A 23,762-nucleotide genomic window follows, 5' to 3' on the forward strand; every position below is an offset into this window, starting at 1 on the left:
CCTGCCATGGCAGGGGTGGAATGGGATGAGCTTTAATGTCCCTTGAAATTCAAATTATTCTGGGATGTTTACTTTTGTTTCAAGTTTCCCCAGTAAAATTCCCTCCTATATTAAAGTCAGGGATGTCCAACCCAGAAAACATGAAGAGCTTTATCCTGCTCCCTTTAATTGAGATGATTTTGACAAGTCCAAGAGGATTCAAGCACTGGTGTAAATTGAACTCTTCACGTGTTTATTTAAGTAGCAGCACAGCTAATATTTTTTAATAACCTCTTTTAAAGCAGATGTTTGTATTTGCTGAGCTGTGAGGCAGCTTCCCTGAGAACAGTGTCCCTGGCAAAAGAAGTACCAGTGTGTTATAAAAGAAATCATCACAACCTTTATGTCCCAGCGACTGCCAGGCTTTCATTTAAGAAAATAACTACAAAATACAAAAGTTAAAGGGAACCAACTCACAGGAATCCACCCCTGACTGATTTAAGTAAATCCTCAAGGGCTTCTTGATGTTGAATTATGTGAAGAAACACTTCACTGGGGCAGGAAAACAGTAGTAGAGAACTTTCAAATGTCAAGAGGCTTTTTATAAACATCAGTAGTATTTTTTTAACCAATGAAAAAGAGAAAAGGCAACACAATTTCCATAAAATTAGCACAGATTTCACACTGGGCTTGGTTTAGGGATTCCTTGCAGCTACAGCTCTGCTTGGATTCACACATCCTGGTTATAAATGATCACTGTGAGTGAAGATTCCTGAGTTTAGAGAATCATGGACTGGGTTGGGTTGGAAGGGACTTAAATCCCATCCCATCCCACCCCTGCCATGGCAGGGACACCTTTCACCATCCCAGGTGGCTCCAAGCCCTGTCCAGCCTGGCCTTGGGCACTGCCAGGGATCCAGGGGCAGCCACAGCTGCTCTGGCAATTCCAGCCCAGCCCCTCCCCACCCTCCCAGTCAGGAATTCCACCCCCATATCCAGCTCAAATCAACCCTCTCCCAGTTTAAAGCCACTCCCCTGTCCTGTCCCTCCATCCTTGTTTAAAGTCCCTCTCAATAATTTTTATAAGATTCTTTAATTCAAGCTTAAATCTCATGGATTCATTCCTCCCACTTCTCCAACCAACTTCCTAAAGGAAATTGTTGAATTCTCGCAGACAACAACTGAAGAATTTTCAAACTATTCAAGCATTTTCAAGAAAGTAAATCTGAATAAGAGTGAAAGCAAAATCCTCTCACCCCACACTGAAAAAATTCCATCTTTCTCCACAACCCCTTGTCCATGAGCTCAGAGGATCCAATGCCAAATGCCAGTGGCCTCTTCAAACCAAGGAATCCTTGAAATGTCAGCTGCAGCCTTTCAGCACAGCTGAATCCTGACCTGCTGGAACCCTGGGAATTGCTGAGAATTTCAGACTTTCTGTGCTGCCAGGCTCTGGCCCCCAAGAGAACACTGCACTGACCTGAGGCCCTGGAGAAGCTTCCAAAATGGAATGACAGAACTGGGATTGTGGGTGTGGAGTTTGAATAGAAGTGTGAGATATCACAGGGGGGAAAATGTAAGAGTTTGGGGTTTTAGAATATAATAATAGATATAAAGCAAGATGGAGGTTTTAGGGTGAGGCTGCTCCTTCTTCTCCATGGGTTTGGGTGGTTTTGTGTAATTGGATAAAAAAGTCCCCATTGTGGGCAGGGGTGGTTGGTTATTGGGTTAAAAGTGAAAATAATTGAGGTGTCATTTCTTAATTGGACAATTTATCCTTAAAAGGCCTTGTAGAGAGAGAGATGGGCTCCATTTTTAGTTTGTTAGAGTGAAGTGCTGCAGAACTCAGGGTTTGTGAGGCTGTGACATTGTCCTGGTTTGTAAGATATGTGTGTGCTCCATCCCCATCTGTCAGAGCTGGGGCAGTTCTCTGCTGTCCATGGGGCAGTTTTTCCTTTATCTCTCCACAGCCAATCCTCCCTGCAGGAGATCTCTGCTGTCCATGGCCACTGAGTGTCCCTGCAGGGCTGATCCAATCCCAGCATCCCATGGGGAGATGCTGCATTGCCCAGGGGAGGAGCCAAGCATTCCTACCTGGATCCAATCTGAGCTTTGGGACAGCCCAGCAGCCTTTGCCCAGTGCATTGCCAGAGGAGCAGCTTCTGCTGCCCTGCATGGCCAGAGGGAGCCCAGGCCCATCTGCAGCAGCCCTGGAGCTGCAGAGGAAAACTCCCCCCTTGTGCAGGATCCCTGCTCCAGCAGAGCCACAGCTGGCACTGCAGGAGGGCTGAGCCCCCATGGGATGGGGCTGTGCCACCCCCTGACACACAGGGGACAGGGCATGGGCTGACCCTGGCAGGGTTTGTTTTCTTTGTTTGTACTATTGCATTTGTATTTTTAATTTTCCCAATAAAGAACTGTTATTCCTATCCTGCAGGAGGGCTGAGCCACCATGGAATGGCACTGCTGCCACCACCCTGACCCACAGCACGACAGGACCTATTCTGACTCGGGCAGTGATTTGTTTTCTGGTTTTGTACTATTGCATTTGTATTTTTAATTTTCCTAGTAAAGAACTGTTATTCCTATTCCCTTATCTTTGCCTGAGAGCCCCTTAATTTCAAAATTATAATAATTCAGAGAGAGGAGGTTTTACATTTTCCATTGCAAGGAAGGCTCCTGCTTTTCAAACCTGGCTTTTCAAACCAAGACAAACATAAATAAGAACTAATAAACATTTGAATCCAACAAGAATTACTGTCTTGTGCATTAAAGACTCCAGACTGCCCCATGTGAAAATCCTGTTGGGAACACCCCCAGAACAGGAAAACCTCCCAGGCAGCAGCTGGAGCTGCCGTGGATCACTGCCGAGCGCCAGGGCAGTTCTAGGAACTGTGACTAATGAGGGAAATTGAGGGAATGCAGAGCTTTGGGCTAGAAAAGGACTGACAGTGAGAAGATAACAACCTCCATGCACATAAAAGATGGCAGGGAAGTGGGGAGAAGGGATAATCTGTCTGCAGTTTTATAATAGGGTAATCAGCAATGGGCTTAAATTGCCTTCACCTACATTGCCTGGGCAGTTGAAAAGGTTTTCCTAACTGGAGAAATATCAGGGATGGGAAATATCTGGGATGTTTACTTTGGTGTAAAATTTCCAGCATATTTTTGGTTGAAATTTCTAACAAATGAAAAAAAAAAAAGAAAAGAAAAAAAAAAAAAGAAGAAAACACTCAACAAAATCCACCAGGAATGACTTGGAATGATGCTGCCTGTAGTAGAGTGAGACAGCAAAGATGATCTTGTGATTTGCTATTTATAAATGAAGGATTCATCCAAAAAATGGGGCTTACTTATAGAGAAAGGGGGGGAAAAAAGGATTTGGAAGAGAAAGAAGACAGGGAGCTGATAGAGAAGTAGCAAACAGATGGAAAGAAGAAAATTTATCCACGAGAAAAAATTGGCTAAAATATGGAGGAAATAATTCTGAAAGATGAGACACAGAGATAGGAGAGAAGATGTATAGCTGCTCAAAGATGACAAGAATGAATACAAAACAAACCAATTCAGAGTTTCCAGGCAGCTGCAGTATTAATCTTGGCAAGAGGCACTGGAATAGGGCAAAAATTAAATATCCTTGGATAGCAGGAAAAAAACCAGACACAATTTGTAGAAAATACTTCACTGAGAGTGAGACAGCAAGATAAAAAGAATTAGACCAAAGGTGACAAAACATCCATACAGAATAATCTGGTTTAGCAGTCAGAGATTTGATGGTGAACAACAGGGAATTTGGAGGATTGGGTTTGCCTGCTCCCATTTTGGCAATTTTGGGATGTGTGTCAGTTTTGGGATGTGTGGCAGTTTTGGGATGTGTGGATGTTTTGGGATGTGTGGCAGTTTTGGGATGTGTGGCACTCTGGGTGGGAACATCCATCAGGGGAATGCTGCAAAGTTTGGGACTGAGCAGGGACTGAGCCACTGCAGCCTCGTCTGCTGTGGGGTTTTAGCTCTGCTGAGAGCCCCACAGTGGAATTTTCTCCTTGGACAGCACAAGAGGCTGCTTGTCCCCAGCTGCCAGGGAGGGGACTGCAGGAACCCAGCCCCTGCCATGGGATGGGATCTGAGCCCATCCCAGAAGCTGAGCAAGGTAAGGGCTGCTAAATTCATGATAAATTCATGATAAATCTGAATTTAAATGGGCGATCATGGAGGAAACTGGTGGCACATCAACTGCTGTGAATTATTCTACTTGCAGAGCTCACCTGTGGAACAGGCTGGGAGAGTTGGGGGTGCTCCCCTGGAGAGGAGAAGGCTCCAGGGAGAGCTCAGAGCCCCTGGCAGGGCCTGAAGGGGCTCCAGGAGAGCTGGAGAGGGACTGGGGACAAGGCATGGAGGGACAGGAGCCAGGGAATGGCTCCCAGTGCCAGAGGGCAGGGATGGGTGGGAGATTGGGAATTGGGAATTCCTGGCTGGGCTGGAATTGCCAGAGCAGCTGTGGCTGCCCCTGGATCCCTGGCAGTGCCCAAGGCCAGGCTGGACACTGGGGCACCCTGGGACAGTGGGAGGTGTCCCTGCCATGGCAGGGGTGGGATGGGATGAGATTTAGGTCCCTTCCAAACCAAACTAATCCATGATTTCATGATCCTGTGCACAGCTGGAATGTAGAGGGATCCTGCCAGGTTCTCCTGGATGGAGAGCAGCTGCTCCCTGGGTGCTGCAGCACAGGAAGGCTCTGCTGGCTCCAGTGCCCATCACACAGCACTGCTGCTCTCTGGGCCTTCCTCATCCTCATGGTTTTTAGTTTATCCCTGCACATATTTTCACCTGCTCCACTGCTCTGAGTGTTCCCATCCTGCAAGAAGGCCCCAGGTCACTTGTCACAACAACCCCTTGGGAAGAGCTGTGAATCCTTTTGGTGTCCAAGAGGTGACTTCTTGGGGAAGAAATTCATGGGTTTTGGTTTAAACTGGTTTATTCTGCATGACTTCACAGCTGGTGCTGTGTGGGAGCAGAGGGAGGAGAGAAGTGATGGCACTCAGAGACACCTCAGTGTCACCAGAGGGTGGGACAGAGGCACATCTGAAGGGAACAGACCTTCAAGGTGCAGCACTCCTGCCCAGCCTCCCTCACAGTCCCACCATGGACATGGACATGATGGACACCTCCTGATGGACATGGAGATGTGACTCCCAAACCTCTCCAGGCAGCTTGACCTGGGGTTTGTAATACTACAGCGAAAATTTGGGATTTTTAACACTATAATTAACATTAATAATTTAAATATTAGATTATATTTAACAACAGGATTAGAGGAACACTTGTAAGGGGCACTGAAGGACAAAGAGCAGGGTTACACCACTGCAGCCTCTGCTGGGACCATTCCTCAAACATTTCTTATTTCAACAACCTGACTTCCCAAACTAGGAGAGGAATCCCTATGGGAATGACAACTATTTGTAGGGGGATAGAATAGAAGTAAATAAAGGTAGTACAGAAAGTAATCTTACCCCCTAAAGAGTTGCAGCTGGGTTGATTATTAAAGATTAGGAGCAGGCCTGATGTTAACAGGCCACAGCTGTAGCCAGTAAGAAGAGTGTTATACAAGGGTGGATTGGTTGGCTGAGGGGAGCTGGGGTCAGTTGGGTGCTGTGAGGACAAGGAAGAGTCAGTGCCTGGAGGAGCTGCCCATGAGAAACATCAAGGAGGTACCAAACTCTGGCAATATGGAGCCCTTGCAATGTAATAAAAACTATTTGTCCCAGTCTACAGCTCCTCTCCAGCTCTCCTGGAGCCCCTTTAGGCACTGAAGGGGCTCTGAGCTCTCCCTGGAGCCTTCTCCTCTCCAGGTGAGCACCCCCAGCCTCTCACACAGGTGAGGTGTGTGCTGACTCCCCAACACCCCTGTGCTCCAATAGATCCCAGTCATTCACTCCAGACCACTCTCCTGAAGCTCAGGAAGGTTCAGGCTGTGCTGGTCAAAGGGATGGCTTTCCCAAAATGCAGGATCTTTCATCCTGTTTTATCCATATCTTCTACAGAAATTTTTTATATGCTGTTTTATCCAGACTGCTTTTCACGGGACTCATGGAAACCTGCAGTCTGGCAGAAAGAATTTCAATTCCCCAAACTTGAAACTCAAGAAACTTGATTCCAAGCAGCAGCAGCTATTTGGAAACAGTGATGTTTCCAGCAGCAGATTTTCCTGCTGGGCATGGAGCTGCCAACTGCTAACCACTGATGCTCCTCATTATCTCTCTGCTGATACTAAATATTTCTGATGGAGATGTGCTGCCATGAGCCCCACAGCAAGGAGCACACCAGAGTTTGGAGTGAGTGGTCCAACACCAGAACAATTTCCCTGGGGATTTTCTCTTCTGCTCTGCCTGGGTCCTGGTTATGAGCAACCTCTCAATATATAATTGGTAACTAAAAATATATCATTGGTAATTAAAAATATATCACTGGTATTGCCCATAGAAGCTGTGCTGTCCCCTGGAGTGTCCAAGGCCAGGCTGGACAGGGCTTGGAGCAGCCTGGGATGGTGGAAGGTGTCCCTGCCATGGTAGGGATGGACTGGGATGGTCCTTAAGGTCCCTTCCAACCCAAACCATTCAGGGATTCTGGGATTCCTCTCTCTTAGCAGCTGCTTCTCCTCTCTCCTTGCCTCACCTACCCACTGTTGTACAGCTCAGTCTTTGATCTTCACTCCCTCCTCACTGTTGCTGTTTTTCTTGATGTATCTAGGCAGATGATGTGCTCTAATTCACCCCAAGTGTCACACTCTGCACTCCTTTCCAACTCAAATGTGGGACTTTGCAGCTTCTTCCCTACTTGCAGGACTTCCTTCTCCCACCACAACCCCTTCTGTCCACTTTCCCCATCCCAAAAACTCTGTTTTAAGTGAAAACTTGCACTACCTGGATCCTCCTCTGGATCCACACATTTCTTAAGAAGAACAGTGAATTATAAATTCATTATAAGGACACAAAGTAAAATCTGATCCCATTTCAACAAGTTGGATGTAATTAAAATTCTGGGCACTCTGGATTCCAACTCCACACTGCCTTTGCTTTGCCCTGTGTGGGGCTGAGCAGCTTTGAGGCTGTGGCAGCACCACATGGGACAGAGGATGGCACACACAGGCCATGTCCAGCCTTTAATGGCTCTGGACCTCCTGGAACCTCAGGAATTTGGCCCTGGACACGATCCCAAACCCAACCAGGCCGCACAGCACGAGGCAGGGAAGGTGTGTGGGTGCTAATGAGAAGTTATTTTCATATTTCCTTAACCCCAGGTGCTGCCAACAACAGTTCAAGCCCAGCAGGCTCAGTTTAAATCGGCCTCAGGCTCAGGTTAAATCAGCCTCAGGCTGGTTCTTCTCCACAGCTCCTTTGGGGAATTCATTGTATGGGAAATGAGGTCCCCAAAGTCCTGGGCTGGCAGGGCAGCTCTGCTGTGCTGCTCTGGTGGTGCAGAGGGGTCAGACCCCCTTGTGACCCTGCTCCTCTTTGCTGTGTGGAAAATCCCCTTCCTGAGCTGGCTGAAGCACAGGGCTCAGCACACACAGACCTGGCTGGGAAGCTCTGAGCACACCTCACAGCTCTGCATGGCTCTGCTCCTGCAGCTCCCTGTCCAACTTGAAATAGGTAATTGCCATTTCTGGGATCTCAAATGGAAAATGCAATCACTGGACCAAAAAAAAACCCCCAAAAACCCAGCAGTGAGATTCTTCTGTAACCTTGCAGAAGGTTCTGAACACGACAGAGGACATCAGTTATCATGACAGCAGCACTTAAAACAGACATTAGCATATTTAAAAATACTTTTTGTGATATTCTCCCAGGGAGAAAGTTCCATGGCTGAAAACTCCACTGGCAAACAGTTCCCTCTTTGTATTGAGTCCCCTCTAGATTCATCTGCTAAACCCATAGAAGGAAGAGGCTTTAGTGTTTCAGACAGTTTTGGCTGCTGTGCTGCTGAGTACAGTTGGATTAGTTTCTGAAATAGAATTGGCTCCCAAATTATTTGAAGCATTTGTACTCAGGGAATGCTGGGAAATGTCATTAGCGTGCCATAATACTTTTGCCTAATGCTCTCCAAAGTCTGTGCCAAAAAAATTAAAAAAAAAAAGGGAAAAACACTATTTTGACTCCAAGTGACTGTGGGAGCAGACCTAGAGAACTGCCCCAAATTTAAATAAATTGGTGACAGCAACCTTCCAAGCTGAGTTTGTTTTCTTTGTCTGGAGAAGAGACAAAGGTAAGAGCTGATGAAATAAAATACAGATCCATGCTGGGATCTGTTTCCAGCTCTCTTTGGGTACTCACTCAGTACCTGCAGGAGATGAGGGAGGAACAGGAACAAGCCAGGACTCACCCCTGCCATGCCAGCAGTATCTCCTCAAATCCTGCCATTTTACTGAGTGCAGTTTCTTCAGCTTTCATTCAGCACATTCCTCACCTCTGGAGCACTCTCTGCTTCAGAGCCTTTTGTCTTTTGCTCCCAATTCCCCTGTCTATGGATTAATCAAGTGTTGAGTTTGGAGCTCTTCTTTTTCCATCAGCTAATTAATTGCCATTGATGAGCCTTCTCCTCCTCCTCTCCAGAAGATGCTGTATGTAACTCCCAAGCCTATTTCTCCACTCTCTAATTTAGGAAATTTATTATTAATTTTATTCCAGCTGTGCCCTACTGCGTGAAAGGAGCTTGTGCTGGTGTTTGGAGGGGCTGCCCTTCCCAGGAAACCACCACAGGGAATTCCAAGAGCTCCTGACCTGGTCCAGGAATTGATAGTGCCCTGCAATTTACAGTCTTCAAAAACTACTCCAAATCCTTAAAATTAGTCAGAAAATTGAAGTGTGTAGCAGCCAATTAATAATTTCTTTAAAAATCTGGAGTATTTTAAACATGAGAACTGAAAAAGGAGTAAGTAAGTAAATAAATGCTGTGAATCCTCCTTAAAAACCAAACACCCAACAAGATCCCTGCCAGGAGGCTGTGGGTGTACATGAGATGGATGGAGATCAGGCTGGCAATGTTTAAAAGAAGATGGATTAAAAAACCAAACCAAAACAAACCAGAAAAAATGGCTTCCCTGTGGTGATCAGACCAATATAATTAAACACAAGAATTGGTCATCAGTGCTAATTAAAATTGGGGCCAGAGTCTTGTGTTTATCACTGGAGTGCTTAAGCAGCACCAAGGAAAGGCAGAATCCTGCTCCTCCCTCAGTTCTATCCTCAGAGGATTCAGCCTCTGCTTCACTTCAGCTTCCAAAGCAGTCCCTCAAATTCAGAATAAAACCAGATCCACTTCATCTGGATGAGCTGCAGTGACACAGTGCTGGAGGAGGCTCCTCTCCAAGGTAGCAGTGGGTTATTATTGTCCTTTTTCTGTACTGAAGCATCATCTGCCTCAGCACAGCCCCACTGCCCCAAGCTCTGGCCACAGCAGTGCACACAGGGTGTGAGGGATTCCCCTGAGTCCCCACTGCCTAATTAACCCTAGCACTGCAGCCCAATTAACAAACCCAGCCTGCTCTGCCAGGGGGGCTGAGCAGTCCAGGCACCCAAAGGCAGTGATTTTCACTTCTCCCCCGAGTATCCCCCTGCTTTTTCTACCTCCAGCCTTCAAACCCATTTCTTTTTCTGCACAGAACCAACCAGAAATAAAAATTAACCCTCCCCTCAGGCCTTCAGCCCCAGATGGTCTTTAAGTTCTCTTCCAACTCAAATCATTCTGGGATTTTGTGATTCTCTGATTTCCACTCAGGACACAATTTCAGATTTCAGCTCTCTGTGCAGGACTCAGCTCAAACTTCAGCTCAGGAAATCTCCTGGGCAGCAAGGGAGATCCCCATGGTCTCTCCTGCTTTTAGGAGGAGTGGCAGGAACTCCATGGACAGCAGGAGCCATCCCCCTCCCCCAGCACAAAAAGAAAAGATGACACATCCAAAACAGGGCCCTGCTTCTCCCAGTGCACCTTTGGGGGGAGTTGGGATCACTGCCTGATCCCTTCCCCCTTTCAACTCCCACAGCTCCCCACTGGCTCAGAGCTCACAATTTACCATCTGTCCCTGATCTCCTCTTTGTACCAATAACACGGTGTAATTGCAACACTTCTTCATGCAGCAATTGATCAGGCAGATAAGAACAAACAAGGAAATAGTGAGCATGACACAGCCAAGAGCAGTGGTACATCCTGCAGGGCTTCCTGTCATCTAACCACTGAAACTACAAAAAAAACCAACCCCAAACACTTCTTTTGTCTAGAACTTCACAGTGGGTGAAAATAAACACATGGAAAAAATGAAAATGTGATTCAAAAATACAGGAAAGAATGTAAAACTTACCAGGCTCTAACTTGATTATTTTTACAGCAGCCAGTTCTCCTGTATGAAGATTTCTAGCCTGAAACAAGAGAGTTAAGATATAGTTATGATAGATATTTAGATATTTAGCTATAGTTAAGATAGATTTAATCATAAATCAAGGCACCTCACAGTCTTACAGATTGTGCAAAAATAAGATGTTGTCTGATACAAATACAATGCAAAGCTGAGACCAACGTGGGTGAGGATAATTTGGGCTTGGAATTAGCACAGCACCAGCCTGGTTGGAATTGTGAAGTGTTCCTGACAGTTCTTTTGCAGACTTTAAAACATCAAATAAGAGAATGACTGAGGCTGGAAAAGCCCTCCAGGGTCATCCCATCTGTGACTGTCACCACCTTGTCCCCAGCCCAGAGCACTGAGAGCCACATCCAGTCATTCCCTGCACGCCTCCAGGGATGGGCACTCCAAACCTCCCTGGGCAGCCCCTGAGCACCCTTTAGAGGAAGAAATTCCTCCTCATGTCCACCCTGAACCTGGAAATGAGAGCTCACCCCTCTCAAACACCATTTTTAAGGGAAGTTTCTGGGACTCGAGGATGCACCAGGGGCTGACCCATCTGAACCTCCCTCAGTGTGCCCCAAAAGTGGAACTGAGAGGGGCAGCAGAGGCACTGCAGAGGCACCAGGGATGAGTCACAGCTCCCTGCAACAACTTCACTCTGCAAACTCCTTCCTTGGTCCCTCCTCCTCCTCCTCAGAAGCAGCAGCAGCTCCAATTAAGCCCTTACAGAACTGTCCTCTCTGGATATGCTCCAAATTTCAACTGAGAACTCAGTGCTGGAAGAAGATGACACAGGAACCTCAGATACAGAAAGTTTTAAGAGGGGATTTTGTGAACACTTTCTAGTAACTAAATAATTCAGGCACCATCACCAGAGCTGAACTATTATTCCTGATTTAATAAGGCTGAACATCCAAGAGTTACAGGAATTTATCCCCAGCTGTTTCATTCTTAGACCCTAACAAATATGCAGAGTCTTCTGAACAGCTGAAATCTGGTGAAAAGGTGGATTATAGAAAATGGAGAGAAAACTGGCTTCAAATTAAATCAATTTGGACTTAAGATGAGGATGTAAAGGAAATTTGACCCTGTGAAGGGAGTCATTACAGAACAGGCTTCTCCTGTGCATGGACAAGAAGTCTTAAAAACTTCTTGTTTAGAAAGTCCTTTAAAAAGGAAGATCAAGAGCCTGAAGGATTAACCCTTGAGTTTTATCAGTATTTAGTCAAGCTTCAAAGTAGGGAAAGGCTTTCCAGCCAGGAAAAAAACCCAACCAAACCCAACCAACCAAACCAAACCCAACCAACCAAACCAAACCAAACCCAACCCAATGATTGGCCTTTCAAAGTCCTGCAGTGCTAAGACATGAGATGGGTTTCAAACTGCAGGCCAAGGACACAAATATGACTCAAGCTGATCTCAAAGAGAATCTGAACAATTCTACAAAGGACCCAAACATCTGCAGACCAAATCACTCAGAGTCATCTGCAAACCACAAAGGAAACATTCACCACTTCTAAAAGCACCTTCCCACCGAGGTGTTTTTTTTTTTTTAGACCACAGCAAAATCTCTGGTGTCCTTCAAAATTCAGAAGGAGCAGGTGGATCCCAGTGGGATAAAGGATCAGGATAAAGGATAAAGGAGTGCTCTGGTCCTGTTAGAGCAATGTGAAACAGGGATGTTCCCAGCAGGGACACAGACTCTGCCTCACTGAAGCCAGGGGTGCTCCACTATCCACACTTTTATCCAGGAGCAGCTCAGCTGTTCAGGTGAAGTGGCCTGCACCATTTCCAGAGTATCAGCCTCACTTCTGGAGTACTAAAAGGATCATATTCCTCACAAATATTCCTTTTCCACACCAGCAGTAAGTGCCACTGTCATGCTGAAGCCTGCAGGAATGGATGGAGTCTGCCAAAGGTCTGCTTGGCTGGGAGCTGAAGGTTCAGGCAGGGAACGCTGCAGTTCCTGGCTCCCAGCTCTCACACACGACACAGCTCCACTAAATCCTGTCCTGCTGCTTTCCAGTATCACCACTAAGCTCATATATAATCTATAGCTTGGACTATTTTGGGTTTCAACCATCAGACTCTGCCTGCTGGAACACAGCAGTCCCCACTGGGCTGATATTTATGACCTAAACCTATCAAGTTGCCTGTGTTTTCTGGTCCCACAGCTTCCCTCTTCCACCAGACACATTCTTCAGCTGATGACACCAAGACCACACGTGATCATTAATTCCTGCTGTGCCAGAACCAAAAGCAAAATCCCAAATATTCCCTGATTCCTAAAATCCCTGTGTGGATGCTCCCAGATAAGGAATGGTTTTAGATCTCCAGTCTAGACACTGGCACTGTGAGCACACAGCAAATCACCCCAAATGCTTCCCAAGGGACGTCACCCAAATGTCACCAGAGGCTCCTGTTCCCTGCTCTTGGCTGGCAGCAGCTCCACCTTCCCTCTGCCACCTGTCACTGAACACTCCATCAATAATGAATTACTGCTCTCATTAAAAATGCAACAAGGCCAGGGCTAAAAACTGGTTCTCCCTGTACACACCTAGATGTGAAAAGTGTCAGATCAGGATTCCTCAGATCACTCTGGGATGTGTTAGTCAAAGAAATCTTCATTTCCCACGAGTCACTGCAGTTTGCATCCTTCTATTTTTTTTTTTTTTAAGAACTGTGCAGTTACCAAGGAAGTCACAGACAGGAAGGCACCAAAGCCAACATCATTGGCTTTGTGAATCAAACCTGAAATTTGACTAGAAATTATATTTGACACAAATGTAAGTCCCTAATGTGAAAAATTAATTAATGATCTATCAGACTGTCTTATTGATATAATTCTGCACTGCAGAGGGGGAACTACAGACTGAGAAATTACAGTTCTTCAACTCATGTTATTTACATTTCCTGAGCCCAACAGCAAAAAATCTGCCTCCTCCTCATCCCTTGAAATTTCCTCTGTATTTCAAGTCTCAATGTAAAATCAGCTGAAATTTTTGAAATTAGCCAGAGGCCAGGGAAGCTATTACTCCATGCCAAGTTATCCAGACCTGTTCAGTATCTTGTGAGCTATTACTGACAAAGGAAATAATCATTTATATGCATTTATCCCATAAAGATGACATATATATAATGAACCTTGATGATATATTTCACTTTTAAGGAAGATAAGATGTCTTATTGTCTTTAATTCTTCTGGTCTTGATCCCTTCAATATATAAGAATCTCCTAAGAATTTATTTGACACTAAAGGCTGAAAGACTCAGTGCTGGTGTCCACATCTCCATCAGCAACGTGGTCCAGTTCCACAGGACAGAAGCAGATCCCAAATTTCCAAGATATTTGCTGTCAGACCTTCTCCAAGAGGAAGACAGAGCTTTTGCCCTTTATTAGTATTGATCCTAATTTTATTTCATGAGACTCAAAGCTGAAGATCATGTTCCCTACAGGATGAAAATTAAAAGTGCAGGATTTTGGCAGAAGGATTGCAAAGCTCCAACGTGAGCCACACAGGAATGGGATCAGAACAAGAATGTGTTTGAATGAGGTGAACCACAGCCAAATTTTCATTTGCTCAATGTCATTGACAGAGTTTATTTACTGAGAAAGAAGAGTTTGGCAGCAGCCTTTTGGTCACCTCTTCAGCTGTCCCACATCCTGACAGAGGGTGAGTGACAGCATCCCACCGAGCTCAGCTCTTCCAGAATATTTTAGCAGCTGAATACTAACACTGCAGAACATCACATGGAATCTGTGTTCAAAATAAAACAAAACAAAACACAAAGTACAGACACAAGTACTCTTATTTTTTTTTTTGGATATCCCATTGCGTTGATGTAGTGATCGAGCACATCCCACCCCACTGGGACAGCACTGTTAGTAGGAGTATTTTGGGGAGCTGGGAGAGTTTTGTGGGATTACACACAAAAAAATCATTGGGTTTTCCCACTGAGACTTGACTTTCTTCCCCAACAGCTGCTGTGGGACAATGGGACCCGAGGTGAGGCCCGTGGCAATCCCTGTGTGCAGCGCTTCCCACCGCACACCCGAACAGCACACCTGAGAAAACAGGCTGGGGAGGGCATTTCTGCAGCCAGTGACCAGAAATAACACACAGAACTGGTTTCAGAACCAGTTATGCACTCTGCACTTGTGTTTTATTTGTTTTCAAGAGTTCAAGCCAAACAGTTCCAGCCCAGGGGGTCCACAGTGCTGAGCCATGTGAGACGCTCAAAATGGGGGAATCTCGGATATTTGAATCTGTGCTCAGGGTCCTCTTCCTAACCACAGAGAAAGAGAAGATCCATGCAGCAACATCCCTCTGACAGGCTCCAAATTAGTATTTTCAACTTCCATGGTGAAATCCTCTCCTCTCCCCATGGTCACTGTCTCATCTCCAGCCTTGGATCAGCAGCCCCATTCAGAGAGGAGCTGTTTGCTGGAGCGTGTCTGCATTAATTGAATCCTGACTGCAGCTCCTGTGGCAGCCCTCCCTCCCTGCCTGCCCAGCTTATTCACCCCTTGCCAAGCTTCACTCACCCCTGGCCACGAGCTGCTGCTGCCTCAAGGGCTGCCTGCTTGTCCCCAGGCACTGAACATCCCCTCAAAGGTGCCTGACCTCGTGCCCTGGCAGTGAAACTCAAGCTCCTCTGCTTTCCAGTTGGACACTTTAGAATTCCTAACCTGCTCTGTGTGGGTTGGAAATTCCCATTATGCTGTGTGTTTCTTTTCATATCTCACAGCATCATCAAACTGAGCCTTGAATTCACCTTCCTGCATCTCTGAATTCACATCTACCATGTCAAGAGCCCTCACCCAGATTAAGTGACCCAAAGAAATACCTCTCATTTTAGGGGCTGCCCTAAAAGCATAAAAACAGGGAATTCTTGGTGGATGGTGATCTGCTGGACTCTAACAGAATGTGAATTATATCCCAATGCAAAGTTTCAATAAATGTTCCTAGTGTTTATTACAATTAACTGTACAGTTCTGCTTACAATTAACTGTACCTGATCTCATGCCCTGGGAGTGAAACTCAAGCTCCTCTGCTTTCCAGTTTCTGACCTCTGACACTTTAGAATTCCTAACCTGCTCTGTGTGGGTTGCAAAGTCCCATTATGCTGTGTTTTTCTCTTTGTATCTCACAGCATCATCAAACTGAGCCTTGAATTCACCTTCCTGCATCTCTGAATTCACATCTAGCAGTACCAAGAGCCCTCACCCAGCTGAAGTGACCCAAAGAAATGTCTCTCATTTTAGGAGCTGCCCTAAAACCACAAAAACAGGGAATTCTTGGTGGATGGTGATCTGCTGGACTCTAACAGAATCTGAATTATGTCCTAATGCAGAAGTTTAAAGAAATGTTCCTAGTGTTTATTACAATTAACTATTCAATTCTGCTTACACCTGTGATTTACATAAATCTGACAGATTTAAAAAATGCTTTCTAACTAAAGCTGGAAAAAACAAATATCAGCAACATACTCTTAATGACTGGAAAGGAGATGTTTGCTCTTCTCAAACACAATCTCTTTACCAGTTCAGTTTAACACCTCAAATGTAGAATTGAGGATTCTTAAAATGTCAGCTGAAGCCAGAAAATTACTCAGAAAGGCCAAATAAACAGCAACAAGAGTTAATCTGCACTGTGTGAGCTAAAATTGCCTTCCTTCACAAGAGGACATCACGGTTTCCTGCAGCGCTGTACATTCAGAAAGAACTTTTGCAAAAGAAACCAAACTCTCTGAAAGGTCTAAAAAAAAATAATCCTTGAAAATCTGCAGGTTAACCCCACCCCAAATAAACAGCAGCAAGAGTTAATCTGCACTGTGGGAGGTAAAAGTTTCCTTCCTTCACTAGAGGACATCAGTTTTCTGCAGCGCTGTACATTCAGAAAGTAGTTTTGCAAAAGAAACCAAACACTCTGAAAGCTCTAAAAACTAAAAAATCCTTGAAAATCTGCAGGTTAACCCCAGCCCAAATAAACAGCAGCAAGAGTTAATCTGCACTGTGAGCTAAAATTGCCTTCCTTCACAAGAGGACATCACAGTTTCCTGCAGCGCTGTACATTCAGAAAGAACTTTTGTAAAAGAAACCAAACACTCTGAAAGGTCTAAAACAATAAATCTTGAAAATCTGCAGGTTAACCCCAGCCCAAATTAACAGCAACAAGAGTTAATCTGCACTGTGTGAGCTTAAAGTTGCCTTCTTTCACTAGAGGACATCACAGTTTCCTGCAGTACTGTACATTCTGAAAGTAGTTTTGTAAAAGAATCCAAACTCTCTGAAAGCTCTAAAAAACCCCAAACTTGAAATTCTGCAGGTTAACCCCAGCCCAAATAGACAGCAGCAAAAATTAATCTGCACTATGTGAGGTAAAAGTTGCCTTCTTTCACTAGAGGACATCACAGTTTCCTGCAGTACTGTACATTCTGAAAGTAGTTTTGCAAAAGAATCCAAACTCTCTGAAAGCTGTAAAAAAACCCCAAACTTGAAAATCTGCAGGTTAACCCCAGCCCAAATAAACAGCAACAAGAGTTAATCTGCACTGTGTGAGCTAAAATTGCCTTCTTTCACAAGAGGACATCACAGTTTCCTGCAGTATTGTACATTCAGAAAGAACTTTTGCAAAAGAATCCAAACTCTCTGAAAGCTCTAAAAAACCCCAAACTTGAAAATCTGCAGGTTAACCCCAGCCCAAATTAACAGCAACAAGAGTTAATCTGCACTACATGAGCTAAAGTTGCCTTAGCTCACAAGAGGATACAGCAGTTTTCTGCAGCGCTGTACATTCAGAAAGTAGTTTTGCAAAAGAAACCAAACACTCTGAAAGCTCTAAAAACTAAAAAATCCTTGAAATTCTGCAGGTTAACCCCAGCCCAAATTAACAGCAGCAAGAGTTAATCTGCACTGTGTGAGGTTAAAGTTTCCTTCCTTCACTAGACACAGTTTTCTGCAGTGCTGTACATTCAGAAAGAACTTTTGTAAAAGAAACCAAACTCTCTGAAAGGTCTAAAACATAAATAACCCTTGAAGATCTGCAGGTTAACCCCAGCAGAGAGGCCAGAGCCAAGGCAGATCTGCTCAGAGCAGATCCAAACCTCGGTGGCAGGGGAAGAACCACCTTGCCCTGGCTCCAGCCCAAAAGAGCAGCTCCCACCACTGTTTCCCAGTTTTGGAGTGAGTGGAGTGTGCTGGTTCCTCTCCAAGACCAGCACACCCCAAAGCACCTCAGAAGACTCCTTGGAATGGATTCAACCCACAGATTCCACCCCCACAGCTGCAGTTCTTGGTTTGGGGCTTTAACCCCTCTTTTGTATAAAACAAAATAAGCAAAATCAAGCTAAAATTCCCCAACAGCCCCATGCCAAGAAAACCCAACCAGAGCGTGAGACTGGATAAATGCCTCCTGCTTGGTGCTGACAGTGTTTCTGTACCAGATACTGAACATTTCCTTTCACCTCTGAAGGTCTGTGCAGGGATTAAAAATGTAATTGGAACCAAGGAGGAAAGCTTAAGAAAAACCCAAAAATTGGACAACTCTGGCAAATGATAATGGACATTTTCTTACTGGACAGGCTGATTTGTGCCAGACAGAACCAATGGCATAGAATCACAAAATCCTGAATGGTTTGAGTTGGAAGGGACCTTAAAGATTGTCCAGATCCAGCCCGTGCCATGGTCAGGGACATCTCCCACCATCCAAGGTTACTCCAGCCTGGCCTTGGACACCTGCAGGGATCCAGGGACAGCCACAGCTGCTCTGGCAGAGCAGTTCCAGAGCCTCCCAGGGAACAATTCCCTCCCAACACCCCACCCACCCCTGCCTGTGGCAGTGGGAAGCCATTCCCTGGGTCCTGTCACTCCAGGCCCTCACTCAAAGCCTCTCCATCCTTTTTCTTGGCTCCTTCAGGTCCTGAAAGGCCACAATTAATTCACCCCAAAGCTTCTCTTCTCCAGGCTGAAGAACCCCCAATTTCTGAGCCTTTCCTGCCCATGGGGACTCTCCACTCCTCCCTGCAGCTGTGCTCACACCTGGGCAGACCTGGCTGCCCTGTGCTGCTGGACAAAGAAACCTGAACACCATTCTGCATTTTCAGTGCTGTTTGTCTTTTAAGAAGCAGAAGGATGCAGAGGAAATTGTTCCCCCTGAAATCTCCCAGCTGGATTTTTGGAGGTGGAGAGAGCAGTACCAGACTCCTTTGTAGTGGAAGGCACAGAGGCTTTCAGAAATTATTTCCCAAACAGAGACTTTATAGATTCAAGACACTAAAAAAGAATGGTCTCTTCCAACCAGCAGGCACAGCTTTTTGGGATAAACCCAAAATGAAGATTTCCATGCTAATTTTGCTGGTTTATTCTGTAGTTGCAACAGAGCCATCACTTTGGATCTCTGAGCTGAATGCTGTAGGAGGACAGATATTGATTTTGTGGGTGCTCTCCAGATGGGTACTGCCAGTCCTCATCCCTCAGAACAAGCAGCAGCACGAGGCTGGATGAAGAATTCCCAGCTGTCATTCCCTATTTCCACATTTCCACACTTCCTGCTGAAAGGACAGAACCCAGAATATGCACAAGTGCCAGGATTTCAATAAATCCCACATGAAAACCTGAATCCCAAACCCACCACTGACCCTAGAATGCAAACAAGGCTTAAATGGATTTACTTTTGGTGAAATTGAGATAGTTTATCTGTGGTAGGGAAAATTGGGAGGAGGAGAACCCACCTTTCACTGAGAGACTTGTGACACTTTCTTACTCAAGGCCAATTAACTCGAGCAGCAAGGGATTAACAGCTCATTAATGATGTGAGGCCCACTCCCTTTATTCCCCAGAAAACCAGGCTGAGGATTTGTATAAGCAGGGAGGTTTTGTAGGGTTCAGTAGCCACTAAAAACATTTCATTCTCATCCCTGGTAATAATTACTGAAGGACCTGGGGCAATAAAGATAACAATAATAAAGCAAAGATCAATGCACAACTTAACATTTATTTAGAGGGAAAAAACAAACCCAACAAAAGAAGTCAGCTCTGTGCTTCCCAGCAGAGGTTGGTTGCTCTCCTATGAAATTTTCTTGGCAGATCCTCCTTTGCAAAATATTTGGCATCATCCTTCTAAAACTGAAAAGCTAAAGCTAGAAACAGACCCTGACCACAAAAGTATTATTTAGCAACTAATGCAGCACAAAAGATACAAACAAATACCACATGAGGAAAAAAAAAAAATTTAAAAGGTCCCAATTTTGACTCAGCTGGAGAAGAAAACAAACCAGAAAAGAACCTTTTCAAGTTACAACTGTGTGCATTGCAGTGGTTTGAAAAGCTCCTAGAAATAGCTCACTTTCCTGGGGAATAATAAACATTTTTGAACATCAGATCATGAAAATCAAAGAATGCCCATGGAGCTGCTGATAGACTCAAAAATGAACAGATGCCCAACAGCTTTACAGGCCAGGGTATAAAATAGGGGAAAAAAAGAGAGAGAAAAAAAAGAAAATATACCTTCAAATACACTAAACTACAAACCAAGATGGATTTTAAAAGGATTTATTCACCAGAAGATAGGGAGAATAATGTAAAACAATTTTATTGTATCCCTGTGTTGAATGCATAGACCACAACAGCAAAAAACCCCTCACAGTATTATGGAGTACAAACCCAAGTAACATTAAAAGATGATCCATTTCATCAGCTGCAGGGGAATTTATTTATTCCTTAGAGATGAAAGAACTAAGAGATGTGACAACCAAAATATTTGAAAGAAAATATCTGCGTGTCTTCTTTTACTGACAAAAAAAAAACCCTAAAAAAAAGAAAAAGCTAAAAAAAAAACAAAAACTAAACAAACAAAAAAGACCCAAACCAAACAAAAAAAAAACCTACCAAAAAAAAAAATAATCTGGCTTTCCAGGCAGGGACTAAACAAATTTCTGAAGGTAAAGATGGGTTGCTTTTTTTATAATTAAACCCTAAAGAATTTCAGACCATCATTTATTTCTTTACCAAAGAAAAAGGTTATTTTTTTACTGCTTTGTAAATATGACCTAACCCCCAGTGAGATGTGTCCCTCAGAAAGGCAAAACTGAGGAGCCTCCACTGGCATTTTAAAGGGGAAAAATAAAGGAATTTTGAGATTGCAAATGTTATCTCAGACCCTCCAAACCAAAGGTAAAAAATCCACATCAACTCCTTTTCCTTATCATTATTTATCTGATAGAATCTAGAGAGATTCAGGTAGATTTAAGTAGAAAAATCTACCTACAACAAAGTTGCCCAGTAATCACCTCCTTCAAATTTCAGTTCCTCAGAGATGAACTCACAATTACAAAATTAAAATGAAATTTAAAAGAATTAAATAATTAATTCAATTAATTAAAGTTAAAATTAAAATTAAAAAGCCATAAATTTGCCTTGATGAAGAAAACAGGTCAGTGTTTTTACTCTTTATTGTTAAATAAACCAGGGACCAGAACAGAATTATTAAAGAAGTTGTGTAATTGAAGAAGTTAAAGGAAAATCAGCTAAAAATAGGAGTTGGAAGATTCTTTTTCTGTTCTACAATTGAGCTTTGTTTTGCATCTGGAGTGTATCAATTGTCACCTCCTTGGGGTGGGAGATGGGTGAGATTTGATGCTTCTTTCTGATACTGGAACAGCTGTTTGGACTAAAATAAACCCCAGGATTCATTTCCAGTCTCCATTTTATAGGGGTGAAACAGTGATCAGCAATTCTCTAATTCAGGAGAAAAGAATCAGAAGGTGGAATTCTGTAGGAATCAACAGCAATGACATTTCAGGAGGTTTTTTAGTGAGGAGAAATGCAAGTTCTAAATGTGCTGGTACATGAGAAAGGTTACAGATAAAATATGGTTTGCACTCGTGCTGATGAAGCAGAGAGGAAATCTGCTGCCATTTCATTACAGATGATAACCGAAAAATCCTGCAAGTTATCTCATCCTCTCACTTTATTTTTAGCCAGAACAGAGGAAAAAAAACCTGCTCTGATTTTTTACTATCATTTTTTCTTCATTTTAACCAATTAACTCATGCAAATGATGTCCCCTGGAAGCAAGACTCTTTCAAGGTGGCACATGAAAATTAGAATATTTTTCTGCATTTTCATCTGCAGCAATGGAGCACCAGTTTCACATCAGTCACCTGATTTCAAGCACTTGGCCAGAGACTTCCTCACTCTGCTTTGAAAGATGAACCAAAACTGTGCTGCTCAAGTAATATGTGTTATTAAATAATTAGAAAATTCTGGTAACTTTGGCCTGATGATTTAAGCGGAATTTTAAAAGAATTTTTTTGTTTGTTTTTAAATTTTAACACACTTGAGAACATTTTCCATCTTGCCTCATTTCTCTTGTCTATATGGATTTTATTTTCTTTATTGTGTTTCTGTAGGTTCTTAAATTCGTATTTGCTGCATACCTGGGTATGGGGATGTTTGAAGGAGTTTTGAAGGAGTCAGAGATGGGATTTCTGAGTTCTTATTGATGATGTGGTTTATTTTCTCATTTTCCACATAGGTAGGAAGGGTGAGGTTGGTTTACATCTTTTTATAGTTTGGTTTAGAAGGTTGTAAGATTCCTAGTTATAATATTTTTAAAGGATTTATTGATTAATATAACACTGTTGATAAGGATATTTATGTTTTGATTTACTCTTTAAATATTTCATTTTATGGATTGATGTTGTAGTGTAAATTTTCTCAGTTAATCATGTTATGACACACAGATTTATAGTACTGTATTCTAAACTCCTTGTTTAATTTTTAACGACTTTTATTTTTTTATATCTTAAACTCTAAAACTTTAAACTTCATTTAACATGTTTCTGGTTTAAACTATAAATCTATATTCTTGCTTTTAGTACTTCAGTTTGGAAGCTTTTTCTAAGATCAAATCTTGTGTTTAGTTCTAAATTTTGGTTTACAGGACCAAAGCTCTGAGAACTCCAACACATGGGGGGGCCCTCAAGGCCACCCCTCCATGCCAGGCTCTCCCCCTGCTCCCATCCCCAGGGAATGGAATCCTCTCCTAAAATTCCTAAAATTCCTGAGAATTTCAGATTTTCTGTGCTGCCAGGCACTGACCCCCCAAGAGAACACTGCATTGACCTGAGGCTGTAGAAAAATCTTCCAAAATTGGTTAACAGAACTGGGATTATGGGTGTGTAGTTTGGATAAAACTACATAATAAAATAAATAACAATATATAAATATAAAAATATAAATAAATATATATTTATATATATTTAATATATATTATTTAATAAATATATTATCTGTATTATATATCATATATAAATATATAAATATATATAATATATATAAATATATAATATATACACAAATATATAATATATAAAAATATTAAATATATAAAATTACATATATATTAAATTTATATATAAAATATATATCACATTTATCAATAAGCATATAAATAGAAATATAGTATATATAAATAATATATAAATATATAAAGTAATATAATAATAAAATAAATAATAATATACAAATGTATAAAATAAATATATTAAACATATAAATTGTATATACTATATTAAATTTATAAATAAATTTATATATAAATTTTTATATATTTATATATTTACTATAAATTAATATATTTTATATATTTATATATTTATTAATATAAATTAATATATTTTATTTTAATTAATATATTTATATATTTAATATAGATTAATATAATTTATATATTTATAAATAAATATATATGCTTATAAATAAATATATAAAATATATTAAGTTTATAAATAAACATAAAATATAAATATATATAAGTAATATGTAAATATAAAAATAATATAACATTATAATAATAAAATAATAATAGAACAAGCAAATAATAAAAGAAATAATAAAATAAATGAAACAAATAAAAATAAAAATATATAAAAATATATAAAAATAAAATATATAAATGAATAAAAAAATGACATTAAAATTAATTTTAAAAATCACATAGTAGAAAACTTAAGAGTGGAATGTTTTAGAATATAGTAATATCTATGAAACAAGCTAAAAGTTTTGTGTCTCCCTGCAGCAGCTGTGTGCATTTTCCAAGGAGCAGCCTTCCCCAGGCAGCCAGCAGAAGGAATGTTCTGGAGAGAGCCAGAGGAAATCGTGGTGCAGGCTCTGCACAGCCTGGCTGCCTCCCTGCTCCCCAAATTCTGCCTCAGCTCCCCTCGAGGAGGCACAACAAAGCTCTCAGGGAAAGTTGTTTAAAAAGTCAAGGAATGGTTTGGGGTGGATCAGCCAACAGCACCTTTAAAAAGTCAAGGAATGGTTTGGGGTGATCAGCAAAGAGCACCTTTAAAAAGTCAAGGAATGGTTTGGGGTGATCAGCAAA

At 42.6% G+C, this 23,762-nt stretch overlaps 1 protein-coding gene across 1 annotated transcript in view; it reads right to left on the reverse strand.

The window, feature by feature from the left end:
* Nucleotides 1-23,762, reverse strand: part of MAP4K5 (mitogen-activated protein kinase kinase kinase kinase 5) — a 66,148-nt gene that overhangs the window by 32,309 nt on the left and 10,077 nt on the right. The window contains exon 2 of the mRNA XM_071426086.1: nt 10,334-10,391. Coding sequence (XP_071282187.1) covers nt 10,334-10,391 — 58 coding nt within the window. The remainder of the gene's footprint in view (nt 1-10,333; nt 10,392-23,762) is intronic.

Source organism: Agelaius tricolor, unplaced genomic scaffold (assembly GCF_023055355.1).
Source record: "Agelaius tricolor isolate 1412-34295 unplaced genomic scaffold, bAgeTri1.0.p SCAF_5, whole genome shotgun sequence".
NCBI lineage: Eukaryota > Metazoa > Chordata > Aves > Passeriformes > Icteridae > Agelaius > Agelaius tricolor.